Source organism: Rutilus rutilus (genome assembly GCF_951802725.1).
Source record: "Rutilus rutilus genome assembly, chromosome: 14".
Taxonomy (NCBI): Eukaryota; Metazoa; Chordata; class Actinopteri; order Cypriniformes; family Leuciscidae; genus Rutilus; species Rutilus rutilus.
In genome coordinates, this window is record NC_140219.1 from 23,334,427 (window position 1) to 23,356,827 (window position 22,401).

At 38.5% G+C, this 22,401-nt stretch overlaps 1 protein-coding gene across 2 annotated transcripts; it reads left to right on the top strand.

Moving 5' to 3' along the window:
• The first annotated feature begins 5,641 nt into the window (after positions 1–5,641).
• Positions 5,642–21,046, top strand: LOC311303131 (uncharacterized protein). 2 transcript variants are annotated; one of them, XM_084429414.1, is made up of 21 exons: positions 5,642–5,777; positions 8,765–9,663; positions 10,120–10,181; positions 11,366–11,404; positions 11,512–11,615; positions 12,090–12,148; positions 12,292–12,408; positions 12,496–12,621; positions 12,703–12,864; positions 12,952–13,076; positions 13,160–13,724; positions 15,449–15,569; positions 15,768–15,787; positions 15,891–16,013; positions 18,239–18,367; positions 18,461–18,583; positions 18,655–18,785; positions 18,897–19,194; positions 19,856–20,042; positions 20,274–20,389; positions 20,572–21,046. In XM_084429414.1, exons 2-21 carry the CDS (start codon positions 8,896–8,898, stop codon positions 20,623–20,625), a joined length of 3,429 nt encoding a protein of 1,142 aa, XP_084285540.1. In that variant the 5' UTR covers positions 5,642–5,777; positions 8,765–8,895; the 3' UTR covers positions 20,626–21,046. The 2 variants fall into 2 exon arrangements, with proteins under 2 accessions (XP_084285540.1, XP_084285541.1); XM_084429415.1 differs by having other exon boundaries at positions 19,904–20,042.
• The last annotated feature ends 1,355 nt before the right edge of the window (positions 21,047–22,401 follow it).

Here is a 22,401-nt window from a genome sequence, read left to right on the forward strand (position 1 = left end):
CTTCCTGCTTGGAAATTCCACCCTTCTCATTGGTCAAGCAAACCCGGAGAGGTGGGGCCTTTCTCAGGCTTCATTAGAGACAAATCCACAGTGACCCTCTCTCTTCTCTTATGGCCTCAACTGCTGCTTCTTCAGGTTGATCCTGGGGATCCCCAAATTTTCTCCATCGCGCTGCCCCACTGCGGGTACGTCGGTAGTCCCTCTGACCCTGCTTGTACGTTGTCTGGAAGCCTGGCTAGTGCTTCCCAGCCCATCTTGCTGGTTTGAGATCTATCATCTATCAGACTTGGTAATGCGATTCAGTTTGCCCAACATCCCCCCCCGCCCCAGACCATTCCTACGATTTGTGTTCAAGGAACGGGCATATCAGTACAAGGTCGTCCCCTTTAGGCTGTGCCTGTCGCGCGTCTTCACGAAGGTCGTGGAGGTGGCCCTTGCTCCTCTGAGAGAGGCGGGTGTTCACATTCTCAACTATCTTGACAACTGGCTCATCCTGGCCCACATATGAGATCAGTTGTGTGAAGACAGGGACTGCTCAAGTACCTCTCTGCCAGGGGGAGGCTTCGGGTGAACTGGGAAAAGAGCAAGCTCTCCCATGTGTAGAGAATCTCTTTTCTCTGTATGGAGTGGGACTCGAGGTCCCTGAGGCATATGGCATCCGTAGCTAGCCAAAGTCACGATGCTCGAGACTCCATTCCCAGGTGGTCCAGCTGATTTGGAGACGCCCAGATAGACCAGTGACCTGTTTGCCTCTCCTGACACGTCCAGCTGCCAGTTATCCCCCCTGACTGAGGGTACCCTCTGCACCATCACACTGGCACACAGCTGGCCCAGGGGCCTACACTAATACTGGCCCAACTAGGGCTGCACGATTAATCGCAATGAAACTGCACATGATTTGGCAAAGGCTGTGATTATTTTATGCGCAGCTGATCGGTAGTAAATGCTGCTCCATCTGAACGCCAGAGGGCGCTCTCACGCAGACACGCTAAATATGCCCCACCACAGAAGTACAGTAACACACATCATTCCAGGAAATCCCTATCGGGCATCATACTATCGCTATAGCTGAATAAACAGAAGATTGAAACGCTTTGATTGATTAAACATGACTAATAAACACACGCCTTATTCTTTGTAAGAAGCCACATCATCTCACAGAAGGATGCTCAACTGTTGTTATTAAGTTTGGAGTAAAAGCATGTTATTAAATGTTGTCTTTTCTTGGACAAGAGGTTCATAGGCTGACAAATGTGGGGGAGGTGTCTGGCGCTAGGTCTAGCACTCGTGTGTATGCCCAGTAGGTCAGCCCCTGTGCTAGACTAGGTGCCTATGTGTTGTGATTCTCCTACGGGTGATCCCACATTTGTATTCATCCACGGCACGGCTTCTCTGTCGGGGAGCCCATGTCTTTCCCTTGGCAGAGCCGCTCTGCCCGGCATTGACTCCACCCTAGCTTGGCTGGATCTACCACAGAGACCTTCCATATGTACCACTGCCCTAATTGTCAATTCATATGTGTAACTCCAAATGTTACCTCCCTACAGACATGATGTGGTCTCCTTAGTGTCCCTTTCTGTTCAGAGTAGGCACACTTTTCCAGTGTTATCCAATAGTCTCACTGAATGTAGTAAGAAGGAACAGCAGTGATCGTCATTGGAAGGGACAGCAATTGTGACCTTTTTGTAGGGATCCCAATTCGTCAGTCATTCTGATGTAATGTCGAACATGATTACTTGATATGGAATGTCTAGGTTAACCCCTGTTCCCTGAAGGAGAAAACAGAGACGTTACATCCCCTCGCCACAATCGCTGTACCACCGCTGAACGGCTGGGACACTGTCTCGACTCCTCAGAGCAAAACTTAAATGAGTGAGTGCTGCACACTTCCTTATATACCCACTTCGTGGGGAGAGGTTCGCGATTCAAATCTCATTTGCTTGTTTGTTTCTCCATTGGCTTGTTTTGTTTACACTTTAAATGTGCAGTCTGGTCTGTGAGATCTCGCCGTTTCCCACTACCATTTTACTCAATAGTATTTCGACACCCCGGGTTGCCAGTTGGTGGAAAATACAGCGTATTGCAGCCACGGAAGCAAGCAAGCAAGCAAACTAGGTCGGAGATTGCAGATTCTACTCTACCTAAAAAGCTCTATGTGCAGAAGCATATTAAAACGCGGAGACTCATCAACTTAGTATAAGGCTTGTCATGCTCCTGTTACGTGTCCTCAATCTGGCAACCAGCATGAGCGTAGAGTCTAAGATGGAGTGGCGGGAGAAACAACCCTCTCCAATATTTTGAATTTCAACCACTAGCTGTCAATACTACATACTGCCCCTTTAAAATGCCCACAGAGCAATATAGGAATGATAGGAAAAGCCCCGTCCCGCATGTTGACAGGATTTGTTACTTATTTGTGACGCAGGGTGCATGCGGTTTCAAACCATGTTTTTGAGACTCTCTTTGGTACACTGCCATTTTAAAGGGTAAATTCACCCCAAAATTTTTATTCTGTCATCATTTACTCACCCTCATGTCGTTCCAAAGCCGCAAGACTTTTGTTCATCTTCGGAACACAAATGAAGATATTTTAATAAAATCTGAGAGGTTTCTGTCCCTCCATTGACAGTCTATGCAACTACCACTTTGATGCTTCAAAAAGTTCATAAAGAGATCGTAAAACTAATCCTATTTAGACACGTGTCTGAAGAGACACGATTGCTTATGATGAACAGATTTAACCATACTTGCTTGATGTGTGAAAACAAACCTCATTGGTTCTTGCGAAGCTTAAACGTGCTGCATAACACGAGAATGAACCTCACTGGTTCTTGCACGTCAAGCGAACATGCTTGAGCTTCCGTTAACCATAACTGATGTGTGCATTGATGAATGTTTTTATGTGAATAAAAGCCTAAATTAAATCTGTTCAGTTGATACATCTATACATCATTTGTCAATGTACTGTACCTTTAGACCTTGGTCCAACAGGAACAGCAAATTCTGATCCACATGGGACTGGGTGGTGCTCTTTGTCACTGTCAACTTTGAAATCTGAACTACTTCTGCTGCGAAGCCTGATAAGAGACTAGTCCTCCTCTCCCTCATGTTTGGTGGACGCTTTCATCACTGGGTATATCTAAAACAAATCAATTACCATGATTAATATGTTTATCTAGGAAGTGGATCTTGTGAACTGGTTATGAAGGTGAAAAGGAGGAAAATGCATAAAATGTTCCAACTTTAATCTGTTGCAGACGGCTGCTGGTGTATCCCCCACTGGTCCTCTTCGGCTGGATATGACCTATGCTGGCTGGCTGCCAGTTTGTTTGCCCTGCCTGGTGGAAGTTTGGCTCTGACTTGCACTGGAGTCCCGGACTGCACTGCATCTCACAATCTCTGACAAAAAAAAAAAAACTAGGATATCCTGTTGCAGTGTCTGCAATAGAGGAATATAAAGAGCAGGTCAAGTCAGGGAGGCCTGCGCTGCGATTACTTGCAAGGAAGTGGAACATTCTGAAAACAACCCTTCAAAGACGCGTGAAAGGGCTTGTTGAGGGATCTGAGCATGCGTCTGGAAGAAAGCCATTCATCCCTGTTGGATCTGAGCAGGAGTTAGTGCGTCTTCTCACCTTGCTTCCATTGAGAAACTTCCCGTTAAGGAGGACTGTCTCTTGCTTTTGAGTTTGCCAAGATAAATGGCATCCTAGGGTTTTCAGAAGAGAAGCAAAAGGTGGGCAAATGCTGGTTCTGGGGCTTTATGAAGCAAAATCAGGGAAATCAGCAAAAATCTTAAAATAAAGAAATCAGGGGTTATATCACCAGCTACAACGATGAATGAAGAAGAGCTGGGAACATGTTACAAAATCACTCTGGATGCCTGGGGAATTAATAATTGAAGATTTTGTGGTCATACAAAAAAAGTAAAGGGGGTATAATAAATACACTAAAGCTTGGTTTATACTCACCGCGTTCGCACGGCAAAAATTATGTCATTGCGGTGTGGGTGTATGTGCGTGAGACCCCATTTCACTTGAAGGTGTGCACAGCATTTTTTGTAACTTTCCGCACAGCTCCGAAGACGCACGACTTCGAGGTGAATCTAGCTGAGCATGTACGTGTCATCACACCGGCACCCAGTTTGCGCGTGTCTAAATTAGACGCATACATTTACAAAATAAGCTAAATGAAAATGTAAATGAAACTAAATGAAAATGTTTAGTGAAATTTAGAAAATATTTAAGAGATTAATTTAGAACTGTACATGTTCTCATATCCATATATTTTGTTCTAATGTCACGGTGCAGGTATGACGTCACTTTGTAGGCCTATCGGCAGTTTGCATCACGCTGGTTCCCTCGAGAAAAACCCCATAGGATTTTCCCATAGGCTTTAGGATTATAACTAAAAACAAGCTCTGTGATCAACAAAAGTTTATGATACTTGCACGTTTTGTCCATCAATATAATCATCACAGATTAACATATTTTGAAGTCGAAATGCAGTCGCCAGAAGTTAAAAGCTAAAGGCAGGCTATAAACGAAGTAGGCCTACACCACAGTCCCACAACTTCAACGTTATACCATCACTGAGCTTCCGACAACTCTTTCAGTTTTTATCTACAAACATTAGAAATTTCGATTTTAATTTTTTTATTTAGCCTTTAGAAAAACCTTTGCTGCATGCTAGAGCCAACAGGCCGATGCCAACCAAGGCTTCTGGGCTGCTCAAAATTGTTGTAAACAACATTACACAATATTTGCAAGCCTTCTTTCTCCTGGCTGCTCGATAGGTTCCGTCCTGCTATTTCTTCAACATGCCTGTCATGGTAGCTGCTTAATTTGCTCGTTGCTAGGATCTTAATCATATCTTGGCCCCTCATGATGCGCACTGGTTTGAGATCAGAATAATTCAGAGCCACTAGGGCATTTTCTGCATCACGGCGATGTTCGAAGGTGTTCACAAAACTATACCCATAAGACAGGTTGGTGTTAGTTTTTTTTCTATCTTGGCACTCTTGCACAGGACAGATGAGGCTGAATGGGATGAATATTGTATGTATGCAGCTCTTATTTGACCGTTATCCTCTCCTGAAAACCAATTGTAGGATGCTGCCATTTCAATTGTCCTTCAAAGAGGATTAATTTAAAAAAGTTCTTAGAGCATGACTGCTGTGTAGATGCCTTAGGCAGATCAAGCTAATCATATAAACTGACAGCTTTGCTCAAAATATTGTAAAATTGTTTTGCTGTTGAGGTCAGAGCTTTATTCCTCAACAGCAAAACAATTAGGGTGATTTTAGTATCATAATTTATAGCAATAGGCCTATAAATTAAACCCCAATAAATAACGTAAATAAATAAAAAAGCCAAAATGTAATCAAAGCTGTGGCTTTGAAAAAGCAAATCCTCCCCACAGCATGGGATTTTGGCAGTAGGCTATATCTTAAACATCTGGTTTTCCAACACCAACATGGGTTTTAATTTTGGGATTTATTTTTGCCAGTTTTGTAGAATGTAGTATTTGCAAGTGTGAACCATAAAAGAGCTTGTTTTCTCCAGGGGCAAATCAAGGCTGTTTGCATCACCCAAGAGCATTGACAAACACCTATGTTATTATTAGTGCTTTTATTTTGAAATTCACCTCGGAAGTGAAATTTTGTTTCATAATCGTTTCCTTTTTCACGTTGTGCGCGGTTGCCAGAGCGCTTGGTCTCATTTTACTTCGTGCGACGTAAAGGACTTCATCCCGAAGGTTGAGAAGAAGAAGAAGAAAATGTAAGTAGCAACTCGTTGCATTCGAATAAAGGATATAATGTTATATCACTTGGTTTAAGTAACATACAGACAATAATAAACCCGAGCTGCAGAATTTTATATTTTAGATAACGGTTGCTGTTTAGGCCTTGTTGTGCACATTTAGTCCCGTGGCTTTTTCTTAGCTCATTTCATCACAAGCGGCTATTATAATCGTCCATGTGTCAGAAATGTTCGCCTAAATAAAGTTTTACACCAATATGCAATTAATGTAAAGTTAATTTGATTGTTTGTAAGTGAGATGAATGTTATCGTATCAGTTAACCTCGGATTCACGCTCAGCGGACACTTAACGTTACCTTGTTTAAAGCTGTTAAAAATAAACGAAATTGTAATGTGGGATGTTTCTTAAGCATTTGGAAGACTTACGTTATTAATATATTTCCTGAATTTTCTTCGTCTGCACTGAAACTGGATAGTATCATTGCGATCTCTACAAATTAGTTTTTTTTAATGTTGTTAAATTCATATTTCTGCATTAGGCTATAGATTCATAATATCATGGATTAATGTTGTTAGCTCTGACTTGCACTGTTCCGATATATTTTCTTTACTAATGCATATATAACTGTATGCATATAATTTCAAATCAGTCTTCTCGATACAGTGTTATAATTCTGCAAGTTATGGCAAACATTCAAATCGTATCTGCTGTAGTTACATTAATGCCTTGCATCATAGTTATACTCTTCCACCATCCTTTCTGGTCTTGACATTAATTTGTATTTCATTACTGCTCAGAATCTTTTAAACTTAAGGATAAATGTAGCTAGTCTCACACAGCCAAACCTTCAGACTGACGACAGAAGGTCTGGACTCCATCAAAGACTATAGATTTAGAAAGACAATTCACTCCTATTACTTACTGAAACTGCAATTTCAGAGGCTTTGCAAATATGGCTGCCAAATGAACAGACTTTCCTTGAAAGGGACTTTGCAACTTTCATTGGCCAAAGACCAGCCAAGAGGCCTGACTGACATGTAAGCAGCAACCAATTACAGTTTGTTTTGTTCTACGTCATGTTTAGGGGTGTGAAAATGGAAAGTTGATGTTCATACAGTAACAGACCAGCATGCGACCAATAAATCATACTTTCAAGAACGTTGTTCAAATTTACTGCCCAAATGGCTCATCAAGAGACCTGTTTGAAAAACACCCAAGTCGGTTGGAAACATCTGTAAACTTTGTTCTGACAATTTCAAATCAGGCTTGGAAAATAATACTCTTACCATATCCCATCGGCAAACGAGTTAAAATATCTCTTCTTTTCAACTTAGTGCCTCAAACTCTTGGATGTCTTTTAAAGAGTCTATGCCATGAACTTCACATACTTTTGAAAATCCAGCATTTAGTTGATTCTGATAAGCGCTCATTGTCACAGTTGTAAACATGAAGGCTTTCTTCTTGCTTGAGGAGGCTTGGCGTCACAATGGCTTTGTTTCCAGGCAGACCATTAAAGAACGCAACGCAAGTCTCCTGGAAATCCTGTAGAATTCAACCAATCAGATGACGACTAAACTCCCAAAGTATTTCCCTTATTTTTGTGTGCCTTGTACATCAGAAGTTTATCCAACAGTCCGTAGGCATGACGACTAGACCCACTTGTACAATGGACTCTTTCCACTTTTCATTTTTGGAATGTGGAATTTTTCAGCGGCCTTGGTTCCAGAAGCATTTTTCCTTTAGGGATTTTTTTTAAGTCTTTGTTAACTGTATTTATGTGATGTTCTTCAATTCGAAGATAAAAACATTATGCAAAAAAACAACAATCTTTGGGTGCTATGCAGTGATATATGGCTGGAACTGTATTGCTTTTTATAATTAGGAGTAAAACATATCATTATTTATATTAAAGGTTGCGTTTTGCACTAGTGAGTTCGGTTTAAAGGTATGTTAAATTCTATTCTTAGTAATTTTGGTTTGTTTTTATATTTTTCACCAATATAGTGCCTACTATTTTGATTGTTCCTGTCCATGTGAAACTTGTTCATAATGTCCATCAAAACTTTTCTATGTTAAGTGATTCGGTTTTTATTTTTTAATTTTTATTTATTTTTATAACGGTTTCATTATTTGATAACCTTTTAAATGTGTTTTTTTTTTTTTTTTTTTTTACTTCAGGTTACTGGCATGGCAGCCCATTTTATACACTTTTCTTAGAACGTCATTTCAGCTTTCCGAAAACAATATTATCCAAAAACAGTGATGACAAACTTTTGCATCATTTGTTTCCATCTGAATAAAATAGTAAAAATTAGTAGCTTGTCAAGTGTGACACGATTGTCTATATTCTTTCTATTTTTGACCATTTTGATATAGTCTTTTCCATTATGACCACCACAGTTTCAAGTCACAGTTAATGTGTAAAATTTCACTTTTCTTTGGATGAAGATGGAAATCTTGTTCAGATAACCATGTGCTCTCTTTGCACCCTTATGTTTCACTTGAGCCCGACTATTGGTTTGTCTGTTGTCAAGACGTCTTGATGCCAAATTATTTTTGCAGTTAAGCATTAAAGTTGATTAGCTTTATTTCGCTTAATTTTTTGCTCATTGATTTCAGTTTTTTTAGTTTTTGGTCATACAGTACAACTTAAAGACATGAACACATCTCTCTTTGGTTCTCTCCTGACCAAGAAACTGCAATCCTTTCCCTGTCTTTCCCATTCGCATTTAAGGATCTAAATTTGATTGACGTTTCCCCCCCCTTCAAAGCTCTATTGAACTTTCTTATTAAATTATACTTATTGCTCTTCATGGTACTTGTAAATCTTCATTTTATGGTCTATTTGGTCAGTGTACCATTTGTACCTCTGTCATTGTAAATAAGTTTTACTTCTGTTACTTGCATTGTATGGATTTGTGGAGCTCACTGTCTTGCTTTCCTATGCCACTGCTAACCATTTTGTGAGCATGCTAGAAATCATTGCTCCATTGTGTTTCTGCAGAGCTGTTTCATTCTGGAGGAGCTTCTTTTCTCGATCCAGGCTTAAATTGACGGATTGTTTTTCTGGGGACTTTTTGATTCACTTTGTTCTTCTCTTTTTCCACTCGCCCAAAGCGCCACCATTTCAAAGACATGTCCCAGAAATTGACCGGTTCTGATGCTCAGAAAGGCTTTGCTGTTGGTCGTGGGCTTTTGGCTGCCGCTGAGACTTTGAACTTTAGTATGGGTGAGACGCACTCGGACCCCTACGGCTCGTCTTCCCAGTCACATAGTGGCATGTCTGGTCTGGGTGGAGGGGAGGGAAAAGACCACGACTCTCAGCTGCACCGCCGAGCAGGTAGCCACATTAGCAATACCATGAAACTGTTCGCCAGCCTAGGTCTGTCGCCAACTGATCTGGACGCACTAGCACAGGTTCCAGAGGAGAACATCAGCGTGGAGACCTTGCCCCATCTTATCATGCAACTTAAGAACCGCAAGATGGAAGCCGGCCGCCACATTGCTAGCGATCTGACGACTCTTTCTTCAGAAACTTCGTACAGAGGCAGCCGAGACGATTGGGGCGACATGCAGGGCGGAAGGTTGGACCGTCCAAGTGGGCAGGCTCAAAGCCGCTCACAAGGTGACTTCGGTTATAGTTCCATGCAAGAAACATCTGGTCGAGGGTACGACATGTTAGATTACAGGAGCGGTAGCGGCAGAGACCGCCAATATTCTGAGCTTTCCCGTGACTCCTACCGCAGCCTTGGCATGTCAACATCATCAGCATCTGACGACATGTTCATGCAGAGAAGAATGGGCTCCCCGTCTCAGAGAAAAGTGCAGGATTTCTTGGGAGTCATGCCCCTCATGTTTCCCCATGTGTGCTCCCTTTGTGATTTTGATGTGCACTCTGTCATGGTGAGTAATTCAAGCTGCTTGGCTCCTGCACACACACTTCACTTCCTCTTCTTGAGTCCTACTTGTTCTGAAGACCATCTTTAAACATCATTTGTTGCATTTAAATCAGCACCTCTTAGTTTTGCTCAGTATCAATTTTGTGTAAGAGAAAATGGCCCTAAATCTCATTGGACACTTATATTATACACTGCTGTTAGCTGTTTTTCTGACTTGTTCTTTAAACTTGTTTCCAGTTAGGACAGTTAGTATCTAGAACTTTTTTTTTTTTGGATCCATTACAGTACTCATTTGTAGATTGCATTCATAGCCAGTAGCCAGGAAGGGTAGCTTGCCAAGTTAGCTCTGATCCAGTATGTCAAGGCTTTGAATTGCTTTAGATTTCACAGCTAATTACTGTTACATAAAGGTCATGTATATTTATTAAGGATATTTTTTTCACCCTTCCCTGTGTTTAAGGAATGGACTCAACACACGACTGGGATTCGTCACTCCGAAAACCGCAAACTCCTTCTGCAAATGTAAGTAGACTGCTTTGTGAAAACTGGTGAACTGTTTGTTCAGATGGAAGCTTGTTTCCACCACGGAATACATTTTTTTAAAAGATAAATGCAAATTTTTATTTACTTTCTCGCAACTGAGAGCTATAAACTAGCAATTGTATATCATGCAATTCTGACCTTGTAACTCACAATTACCAGTTTATATCTGATGAAATTCTGAGGAAAAAAGTCTAGACAAAAGTCAGAATTGTGAGATGAATAAGTAGCAATTAGCTTTATTTTTTGTTCAGTGGCAGAAATAAGCTTCAAGAGAAAACCCTCTTGATAGTCATTTAGAAACAAGCCTAAACTTGGCCTACAGTAGGTGCAAAATCTATTACTAAAATAATTATGAAGAAATCCAGATTATCACCATGAAACAATCAAAGTGGAGCCCGCAGAAGAATTCATAGTGATTTAATGGATCCTTTTCACAGACTGCGATGACACGTTTCCACATTTATCAATATTGCAAATCTTTTTTTTATTTTTTATTAATGCACATTTATAATGATATACTTTGTTAAATTATTTTGGCAGTAAATGGTAGAAAATGAATTAACACTGCTACAATGTTGTTTCTAATACAATGGCTGAAGGATTTACAGAAATGTTGACATCTTGCTCTCTTCTGATCAATGTAATCAATATCTCAGTATTTTTACCCTTTGTGTAAAGTTGTGGAAACGCTATCATGGATTATTTATTTATTTTTATTTATTTTTCTATTGGAGCAAATGGGAATACAAAAATTTAGATTGCTGTCGTCTCCCATTCACCACTATAGAATTTTACCCAAATATGACAACTCCTGCTTCTGAGAAGCCCAGAAATGTGAAAAGGGTCCATAAAGCTAATTAACCTTTTTTTTATTAACCTTTTAGGTGTTTAAATGTAGTCTTTATTGCTAACATGAAGGTTCAGTTGAAAAGCAAAAATAAAGAACATGACTAACCTCACCTTGTAAAAAAAACAAAAAAACATCTGATTATAGTATTTGACAGCCTGTAATCCTAGTGCATTACAAATGTACTATGTAGGACTTCTAGACATGGATGCTAATTCGTGCTGTTGCAGTCTTTGAAATTGAATTTTTCATTTAAATGTCATTTAGAGCTCAGTCATTCAAAATCAACTGAAAACTCTTTCCTGTTGTTTTATAGGTACCCGGACTGGGATCCTCAAATGCCCTCTAGTCGCATGTATGTTACTAGTTTTTTTTTTTTTTTTAATCTTTCATAAGTATGATACATCCTGCTTATTACAAGCATCTGTATAGAAAAGCATATTAAAAATGAATTCCTCTCAGGTCGACATCCCTTTCCCTGGACACAAAGAGTCGTTCGGATGGATTGCTGGGACCAGCTCCAATTGGTGGTGGTCTACAGAGAACAGGGATGAGCTCCAGCTGGGGTAATAAATCTGTGAGAGGATGTAGTCTGGTCTGCTATCCTTCTGCAAGTTGATCTTTTGTTTGAATGTTGGGTTTTACTAGTGACTTTGGTTAAAGGTGCACCAAGTAACATTTTCTCCTGTAAAATAAGTTTTACCCCTAAAGCACTACATAATAGTCATATATAATGAATAAAGATTCCAGTTAATTCAGTATCCTAAGAGTTTCTGTTATATTTAAAGGTGCACTGTGTTAACTTGTACAAGTAACTTGAAGATGACAAACACTTTTCTTGTGAAGTCTGCAACATTGACAGTGTTATTGAACTAAATTGAGCTGAATAATGATGGTCTTTTTAGAGCTGCTTTACAGCTGAAATTGTATTATTTTCATAATTGAAGAACTTTGCAACATTAACACTGTTAGTTTCCCGTGTCTTATTGTTAAGCTGCTTAATTTAAATCAGTCACACAATTTTTAAACAACTTTTTTAGGCTCTGATTCCAGTGTGGGAATGACAAGTAAAATGACATCATATGCAGCAGCACCCAAGGTAATAATTCACTGAATACGTTTGATTCTGCAATTAAAATATTTGTATATTTTATATATTTAGGATGTCCTTTTCAGTATGGGATCTTTTGTTTGTGTGGATGGATATCTTGGTGCTTGCACTCATAAATATTTTTATTTTAGATAAGAAGTAGGGTTGTCGTGGCAAAATACGAAAGAAAACCGATGTCAACAAACAGTCTGTTTGACTTGGCAAAACCCTTTGGCACCATCTGTGAGCATCTAATACTGAAAAACAAGGTAGGATCTGTGCATGTATGACCAGTCATTCAAGATCAAAAGTCATGACAGTGTAATTGAGTAAATCTTTCTTTCTCACTCTCAAAGGCTTTCCTGGAGCTGCAGACTCATGAGGAGGCTTTGGCCATGGCTAATTATTACCAGCGAAAACCAGCCATTTTGCATGGGAAAGAGATACACATTTATTTGTCGAAGGAACTGATGGCAATTGAGGTAAGATAAAAAAAAAACATTTTTTTATAAATCAATAAAGTTAAAATGGCTCAATTAAGCTTATTTGCTTTATCATTACAGAAAAGTGGAAGGCCAGGCAGAGACACTAGGCCTGTGAAGAGAGGAGTCAGCCAGGTGGTGTTTTTCTCCAATTTACCACGAGGCAGTGACAAGAAAATGGAGCTACTCACAGTATCTCGTAGATTTGGCACTGTTGAGAAACATCTCTTTCTAAATGATGAGGCAAGTTACATAATATGCAGCTTTTTCCAGAACATACATTAATTTCCAGGACATACATAATGTATGTTTTGACCATTTTTAAACCAGGCATTTGTTCAAATGGGCAATGCTGAGGATGCAGAGATGTTGGTGAAGTACTACACTGTCAATCCTTTGACTATCAATGGAAGATCCATTCGACTGAACATCTGCACGAAGTATAAGACTCTAACGTAAGTTGTCCTTTCTATCCTGAGAGACCATAGATATCTTTAGTAAGAAAACCAAACCAAATGTGCTCTACATGATGTTCCAGGGTCCCACCAGGAAAGGGCGACCAAGGAAGGGAAGAGCCAGCCCGTAAGAGCAGCGGCAGCAGCAGTTCCACCAGCAGAACTGGTGATAAACCTTCATCAAAGAATCAAAGGTCCTCTACTTCCAAACCCAGAGAGAGCTCTGATGAGAAAGAAGAGGAACCAAAGCCTGAGGAAGTAGAGACCCTGGGAGACGGGGCAGAAGATGAAGCTGATGTTATGGAAGCACGTGATGGAGACGAAGAGGGTTTTGATGAAGATCCCTCTGCAGATGATGTCGACCTATCATGTGATCCAGAGCAAACCAGTGAACAAGCACCAGATATTGATGACACCAACCTAGAGGATGAGGAGGACCCTGAAGCGCAGCAAGCCAGAAATGCTTCCAGCGATGAGACCATAGAAAACCAAAAAGACTCTGGTGAAAATCAGGAAGAGACTCCACTGGAGGAACCTGTGACATCTGAGGCTGAGCAGGAGAACACAGATGAGCTTCCTAAAGACCTTGAGGAACAGAATGATGACCAACCTGAAGATGAAGATGCTGAAGAGGACAATGAAGAGCAGGTAAGATCTTTTGCACATTAGCACATCATCTGAAATGCCTCTGCTCAAACCTTTCTAAGGGTGCTCTGATCAGGCGATCACCGATTACAAATCACTGGAAGCAGTATTGGCTGATCACTTATACCGATCACTGAAATAAATAATAGGACTATGAACTAAACTATCCCTAACAACAGTGTATTTTAACAATGTAAGTGGCAAGACCACACTGAACGCTGTGAGTGTGTGTTAGAAATCAGGAATATACTTTCATTAAGTTGATACGCTACTCCACATAAGAACAGACATGCCAACTAGTTACTGACCTGATGCAGACACATAGCTGAAGCGGACTGATAGCGTCTTGGTCTGGAGCAAGGTTTTCTTAAGGTCACGTGAAAATAAGCGGGGCAGCCAGAAATCTGCCTCAATGGCTCTCTATAGCTGCGTTTCCACCGAAATTACCCGGAACAATTTGTCCCAGGAACTTTTTTCCCCCAGACCTGTTGCTAGCCGCGTTTCCACTGCGGTCTAAAGTACCGTGAAGATTAGGCAAATAGTCCGGTGACGTAGGACTGCGCGCGACTTTACAGTTCCCACTGGATTTCATCCTCTGAATTTAAGCTTAATAAAGCCTGAACCTCGTCGTCGGTCCACCGGTTGTATTTTTTTAAACTCCATTGTTGATTCGAATAGCAGACGACTGTTACTGCAAGCGCCGCAACAGATGGTGGTTGAATAAAATGCTGCGTGGAGTCAACCAATCAAAATGTGGCATGAACTCACCAATCAGCATGTTCAGCGCCGAGACCGGCTGCGCCTCCTAGTATCATAAATGCATGCCTGCCGAATCCATGCACTACACTGTATTATATCCTGCTCACTTTATGACTTAAAATAGTCAAGAAAATCTGAATAATATTTGTTGCAGAATTTTGAACACATTCATAATTTATTATTGATTCAGTGTATATAGAGGTCTATGTTTGGATGAATATTTTCGAGGGGCTCTGCCCCACCTGCCCATACAGACGAGCCGCGGCTAGTCATAGTTCACTGAAAACTTTAAATGATCATTTACTCACCCTCATGCAAACAGTGCGAAAGCAGAATGTGCTCATGAATCTTTTCCACACAATGAATGCATAAAGTGACCAAAGGCTGTCAAGCTCCAAAAAGGACCAAAAACATCATAGAAGTACACCGTAAAAAATGTCACGTTAAATTTATGGTAAAAAACTGGCCACTGTGGTTTTACAGGATGGCATATTGGTGCCTGTATATTTATACTAAATGTATCACATTAATATACCAATCTTCTTGAACTACCAAATTCTGCCTTTATCTTAAAATGTAATGTAGAGGCCTCTGGGAATGTCATTTTACTGGTTTTTATAGTTTTTTCTATAAAAAAACATTTATATTATATAAAAAGCATATAGTTTTACAGTAAAATGACATAACCCATTTACAATTTTTCACTGTGTATGTTACAATAACTTAGTTAACAAAAAATTATTTTAATTTTTTCCATTTAAATCATATTTTGTAACAATTTTTTTATTATTATTATTTATTATTCCATAAGCTGCTATATTCCAAGTCTTCTGAAGCTGTACAATTGTATGGACCACTTTTCTGGTGTTCTTTTCATCTGTGGAGCTACTTCTAACTACTCCTTTAATATAAATTTCATGTTCACTATTTTGACATGCAGATCTGCTGACTATCTTATCTGCTTCTAGGACAGTCAAACTGAAACTGACTTTCCTGAGAATATGGATGAGTTTGTTACTCTTGATGAGCTAGGAGAGGAAGAGGATGGCGAGAGACAAGACTCAAAGTCCAGAGCTACAAACACATCAGGTAATGCCCTTGAGCAAAGTCAATGGCTTTAGCAGTGATCCTTCTTTGGACTGAGTCGACAGTGTTAAATAATAATAAAATGTTATAATCATATTGTTGATGAAAACTACAATGTCAGTGCTCTCTGGCTTTTTTTATTTTTTTTTTAACCAAAGTCAGTCCATTTATTAATGCCTTATTTCATCTTTAATGTTTCAGGAAGCTCCAAGGATAGTGGAGTAAGTCACTTATTACTTTGGCACTTTAAAATGTTTTACATCTAATCTCTGTGCATTGATTTATTGATTGTATTAAATATTAATGTGTGTTTTGGAATTGTAGGGATTGAGAGTTGTAAATGTCGTTGGATTTAAACGTGGCTACGGTTATCTAGATGAAATCCTTAATCTTGCCAAGCCATTTGGTAAAGTGGTGCGGCACCTGGTCTTAGACGTGAGGCCTGAGGTAACAGCTCTCAGATATTCTGTTCTTGGTAGTTCAGACCGCTTCACTCACTGCAGCTTTACCGTAGCTATCCACACATATTTCTGATGCTAGCCTAGGGTTGGGAATCAAAAATCTATTCCAATTCTGGAATGAATACTTATGGTCAGGAATTGGATACTTGTTATAAAATTAAAATTACGATTACTCTTATCGACTCCTTTGTGTGCATTTGAAAATGACTTTAAATTGACCATTCGTGCGCAAAGACCAGCGTGTTGTTTTCTGTGCTGCACACACATCCTAAGCGTGCTCACAGAAGAAGTGATTTTAAACCATTTACGAGCAAGACTCATGCACTTTTTTCTGTGCTGCACACTCATCCAAAGTGTGTGCACAGAAAAAGTTATTTTTAGTGATGACTACTGCATGCTGTTTTCTGTGCTGTTAAAATATCCTCATAAACACAGTTGGTTAAAACGCATGTGTAACAGTATATTGGATCTGTGCAGCTCTTAAAGTGAGAGCAGCCTAATATTGCTGCTGCCTTCTCTATAATAACGTTAATCAAACAACAAAAGACTGAATAACTTTTATAATTATATTTGTAATGTATACTCAGGGCTTCAGACTGCGACATTTTTTTCTGCCGGTGCGACCAAATATTTATTTAGGTCGCGCTGCTGCGACCACAACGTGGCCGAGCAGCGAATGCAAACAAAATGAAAGCGGAACGAAAATGCGCTACTTATTTATGCTTCACGGACCGTTTATTAGTTCGGACCAATAATAGACAGCCCAGCGCCCCGAACTTGCCAGTCGCGGGCCGATCTCGAGACACTGTTACTAGGAGATCCAGAAAAGAAATCCATTGAATTCACCCCAGAATTAATAACATAATCGCTGCGAGATCCAGTGAGAAACATTCCAATTCGGCGCAGAGTTCTGTTATAAACCATAGATATCAGATCAAACATCGCTGATGTGGAAACCAGGATAAACACTTACAGAAGGCTTTCAGTCCAAAAATCAGCAACATTCACCATGGATTTAGGCTAATGTAGTAACTCTAACCATAACTATGGTATTGTGACAGAAATAGTCAAACGCTTACAAGTATTACACATCTTTTTCCAGCACTTCAAAACTATAATATCATATATATATAAATATTATTTTTAATGTGATGACCAACACATTTTTTGTTCATCCTTCAAAGATTGTCCTAAAACTAAACAATTTAAGATGTAGGAAAACTTTTTTCACTCGTTTTGCTTTTTAATTAATATTAAGACATTATGAATGATAATAATTACAGTTAATTTCATCTACACCCTAAATTAAACTTAGTGCTTTATTGTCAGCCCCAGTGCTACCAGATTTTTTTGTAGAACTCAGTGTCTCCGGTGCTGCTGCCCTCAAATGTTAGTCTGGAGCCCTGTGAACTTAAATGAAAACTGCACATTGTAATATCTGAACGTTAAGTCTATTTATTATTAAAGAATTTGTCATTATTACAGTAATTTTGGGGGAAATTTTAATAATTGCATTGCAAGCTGGTGTGCCCCTAAATTTTGTGCTTGCGCTCCTAAAATTTTCAGTCGGGCTACAGCGCTCCTAGTAAAAAAAGTTAGTCTGGAGTCCTGTATACTGTATATTTTATGCATAGTGCAGTTATTTTACATTTGATTATAGTTTCTATACCTGAATAGCTGAAAACCTTAAAACAGTTTATTTCAATTGTATCTTTATTCAGTTGTTTTTATTTGTGCAATTGCTTTTTTTATTTATTATTATTATGACTTAAGAGTGTTTACTTGTCTTTAATAATGCTTGAAATGTATATGAATTTGGCTAGCTGTTTTTATGGTATTTTTAAACCATAGGCAAAAGTTCCTTGTGTAAGTGTTCTTTAGCCTGTTGATTTTTGTTCATGGTATTCAGCCACTATGAAATGTTTTGCAATATGACTTAGAATAAATGTGAATGATATAAAAACAAATTAGGAATCAATAAGAATCTGAATCAATAAGCAAAATCGGAATCGTTCAAATTTAAACAATACCCAACCCTATGCTAGACCATTTAATAATGTATGTATAAAATGTTTATTATCCATTGACAAGCTGCATTTATTTTATTGCCATTTAGCTAGAGAGAACATGTCTTTGTGGCATTCTGTCAGTTGTAAATCAGAAATGTTTAGAGATTTTTCCTTAAAGTGTTGTGGTTGTACTCTGTGTTAGGCATTTCTGGAGTTCTCCAATGAACCAGAGGCAAGAGCAATGGTTAATTTCTACAGTGGAAATGTCTTACCATCTGTGTGTGGAAAACCTGTGAAGGTTTTTCATTCACACACCTATGCAACCATCCAGGTAAGACTTGGGCTTATTAACTCACCATGAATAAAATGTATGTGAATCTAAAAGAAGCAAAATCAAACACCTATATCTGTGTAACATCTACAGAGTGGTAAAGTCATCTACGTTGGTAATGTTCCACCCTTCAAAGGCTCAGATGCATCACTTCTGAAAATCGCAGAACCATTTGGAAACATCAGAAGATATTTTCTGAATCCATTGCGCAATGAGGTAATTATACAAATTTAACTTTCTATTGGATTTATAAGGACAAAATAAATGATATTTGTATGTTTGCTCAGTGCTTCATTGAGATGGAAAGAGGGGAAGATGCTGAGAAAATGGCAGAGGCCTACAAGGAAAATCGACCTAAATTTGAAGGCAAACGACTGGTTGTCTACGTGAGCAGGAAATATAAGCAGCTCAAACGTGGGTCAGTTGGACATTCAGACTTTTTTTTTATTTATTTTTTTATGGGAAATAATCAAATGGCTTTCCAAAGAATGTTACATGGCATCTGTTTGATAATATTATCTTCTCACAGACAAAGACCTCCAAGCCCAGAGACCGAGGATAAACGGCCACTCAAGAGAGAACGCTCCAAGGAGGATGAGGCTCAGAGGAACTCCTCTGGGAAAAGTAAAGACAAAAAAGAGGAAGAACCTTCTGTCAAGAAGATCAAAGTGGATGAGCCAGTCGCTGATAAAGCTAAGGAGATGGAGAGTCATGAAGAGAAGGAAAGCCAAAATGTTTCAGCAGAAATTGTTCCTGAGGAGAAGAAAGAGCCAGAGGAGAAACAAAGCGAAGACACATCAGAGCTCCAGAATATGGAGACTGAACCTGTGAGAGACTTCATTATTCTTGTTCATATCATGAATTGGATGAGGGTAGCATGCTTACATTAGTGTTGTTAGCAACATTGGTTTGTTTCAAAACAACACTGCCATTTTGAAACAAACCAAATGTCATCTATCAGAATATTAGAATTTTCCAAAATGATTTCAACTGCTGATTCTTTTCCAAGAAAAACTCCCATTCTCTCACTTACTTAAATATGAAAGTCTACCATCACTTACTCACCCTTATGTTCTTTCAAACCTTTATGAATTTTTTTTTTTTTTTTTTGGAACACAAAAGAAGATATTTTATCTTTATTTTAGTTGAAAATAAGGGTGTGAAAAGTTGTTCTTAGTGAAAGCTCCAGTGCTCTCTGGCACAAATGTTTGCGCTACAACCAGAAGCACCACAGACAGAGAGGAATGTGGTGGAGAAACGTATAAATTAATTTGATATTCTATGGAGTCTACAAGATGGAGTTGGAGTGTTTTAGAACTACGTCACTCTTGTTACAATATGAGTGTGCCTCATATCTGATTACAACTTGTCAAACAAACATGGTAGGCTGTTTTTGGACATTAAAACGTCTCATAAAAAGTTCCCCAAGCAGTAGACAAAAGATTGTACTTTAAAAAAAAAATGTAAATGCTTTCTCACTGTTACCAGGATATACTTGATCGAACCACTGCTTTGCTTGATGTATCCTTTGACCAGGAGGCTGAAGATGAAGAAACTGTTTCTTCAGAGAAGAGTGTGAAGACTGAGGAAAAGACCATTACAACAGCACCGTCTGAAACAAAGCTTGAAACTAGCCATTCTACTCTAGAGCCATATGATTCTAATGTCCCAGTGGGTAAGATGACGTTTGACATAACCAAGCTATTCATTTAGTGTTTTATATGAATTTTCTTCAGCTTTTTGGACAGATGTGGCACTAAATCAGTTTGGCTTGCTATAAAATGCTTTAAACCAAACCATAAATGTATTATAAAAAGCGATGGACCCCGACTAAGGAAATATTTCATTATCATTATTTCATTATTCTAAGAAGCCTCATCAATGAATCTCATTTGTCCTGTTTCAGGAGTGGAGTTTGTGAAGATGGGGTACTACTGCAGAATCTGCTTCCTGTTTTACTCTAATGAGGACACTGCTAAGAAAATTCACTGCAGTAGCCAAGCACACTACGATAAACTTAAGGTGATCTTTTTTTTTTCCTTTATTTGTCCTTGATCATGATGTCAGAGCACGATTTAGATCTTTATGCATTACATTTTGAGGATTCACTTTTTTTATTAGTAAATATTTGCATTATTACATTGACATTTTTGTGGTTTTAAGTATATGTTTTTGAAACATACATGTTGTTTTCTTCTTATCAGAAATATTTGGAAAAGGAGAAAGCCAAAGCACAGAGTAACGGGACGAAGAAATGAACCATTGACGCTGGAACGTGTTAATATGCCCATTGTGTCCCTGTGATTGTTTTCTTTTTCTTTTTTTCAGTATGTTTAATTTTTTTTCTAAAAAAAAGTTTAGACTGAGGCATTGCTTCTTTTAATGTAGTTATGAAAGCTGGTGCATTCATAAGCAATTCCTAGCTGTTCAGTCATAGCAAATTAGATGTGAAGTTTAACACATTTTATGCCTTAATTGCTAGTACTGTTTGTTTTTTTTTGTTTTTTTTTATTAAACTTCCAGCATTCCTCATACTCTGCCTGACTGTTTTTAATAATTCTTCTGTTTATTTTGTATTTTGTAAAAGGAGAATATATTAATGGCCCCTTTGTTTAATGTAATTAATCAGTGTTACCTAGCATTTTACAGTAAAACGGCATAAATATGAGTGAATGTCCAGGGTTTTTTTTTTTTTTTTTTTCATGTAATATTCTACATGTGTATGGGTATGCTTCTGCTTTGGGGCAAATTAAAACATCACTATTTAGAGATAATGGTCAATTGTTCTCCTATTTAGAATTTCTTCAAACATAAGGCATCCCAGTCAGGGGCGGACAGAAACTAAAAGGGCTTAATATGACTGACAGCTTAATTTCCTTAGCTATTTTCTACAATTATGTTTTTCTTCCTTCATATCTGTCCTTTATCCACCTCACCTTCTCTTTACTGAGGTATATTTGGCTTATTTCAGGGTCTGCATCACGACGTGCCCTGTAGCATTGGTGCTTTTCTGCAGCAGACAGCGGAGCTATTTCCAGACAAATAGCCTACATGTAAACCATTTGATGTGATGAATAACAAGCTAGTGCGCACTGCGCAGTGATCACGGAGGAAGATTTTTAACCTGTTTATTTACCATATTTTCAAAATTACAAACAATGTTATGCTTTACCACATAGGTGATTCATTCTAAAACATTGAAAAAGGGGTGAATTAAGGAGTGATATTTACTCTGCTTGTAAATAGTTTGCCACCAAAAAGTATTCTACCTCCTGAGAGTGTGTTTAGAGGGGTGTGTTCAGATGGACTTTCCATCAGAGTAACAAACATTCAGTTTAGGGACACAACATATTTTAAAAACTTTAAGCATAAAAAATATATTAATAAAACCATTTATTTTGGTGAGGAATATTATAAATAAGAATATACAACAATATTGAAAAACTTGCACTAAATTCATAGTAATTATTTGAATTAATCCTGGGTATATAATCTGTTCTAGAGGGGGGTTAACTATGTAAGATGAGCATTTATAAACAAGTACTGGCCCATTTTTGCCCAAAATATAACACATTATGTCATGGATGCTAGGAATGACCAACGGAATTTGTCAAAGTTGGGTAAATTGATGTTGTGGTGAATGAGAGAATAAGAGAAACACTCAACAATAGTGTTCACAACTTTCAAAAAGAGGGAAAAATAGAGGGAGATTGATAACAGCAGTCAGAATATGTAAATGTTACCGTCAATTTTACAAAGAGCGTTAACTAGTTTTTTTATTTTATGCAAAGGTAATATAATACTAACTATAGTGTTATAAATGTACATATTTTATTAATGAACATTTAAAAAACTGCAGGATTTACGATGCTGATGACCGTTAAAACGCGTCATGAGTCATGACAGTCTGTGAAAAGGGTCCATTAGTGCGACGAATAACGTAAATGACATGACAATTCGAGAAGGACACTAGTAGTTTGCATCCCTGGTTATATGTTCGTTTAACATATTATAGTTCTTATCTTACCTGACAT

Bases quoted from the DNA above. Each gene is read 5' to 3' on its own strand.
- LOC311303131 (XM_084429414.1), top strand. From the start codon at position 8,896: ATGTCCCAGAAATTGACCGGTTCTGATGCTCAGAAAGGCTTTGCTGTT. The intron at 15,788-15,890 runs GTAAGTCACTTA...TTGGAATTGTAG, and splicing joins GAAGCTCCAAGGATAGTGGA to GGATTGAGAGTTGTAAATGT. The intron at 18,786-18,896 runs GTCAGTTGGACA...ATCTTCTCACAG, and splicing joins TATAAGCAGCTCAAACGTGG to ACAAAGACCTCCAAGCCCAG.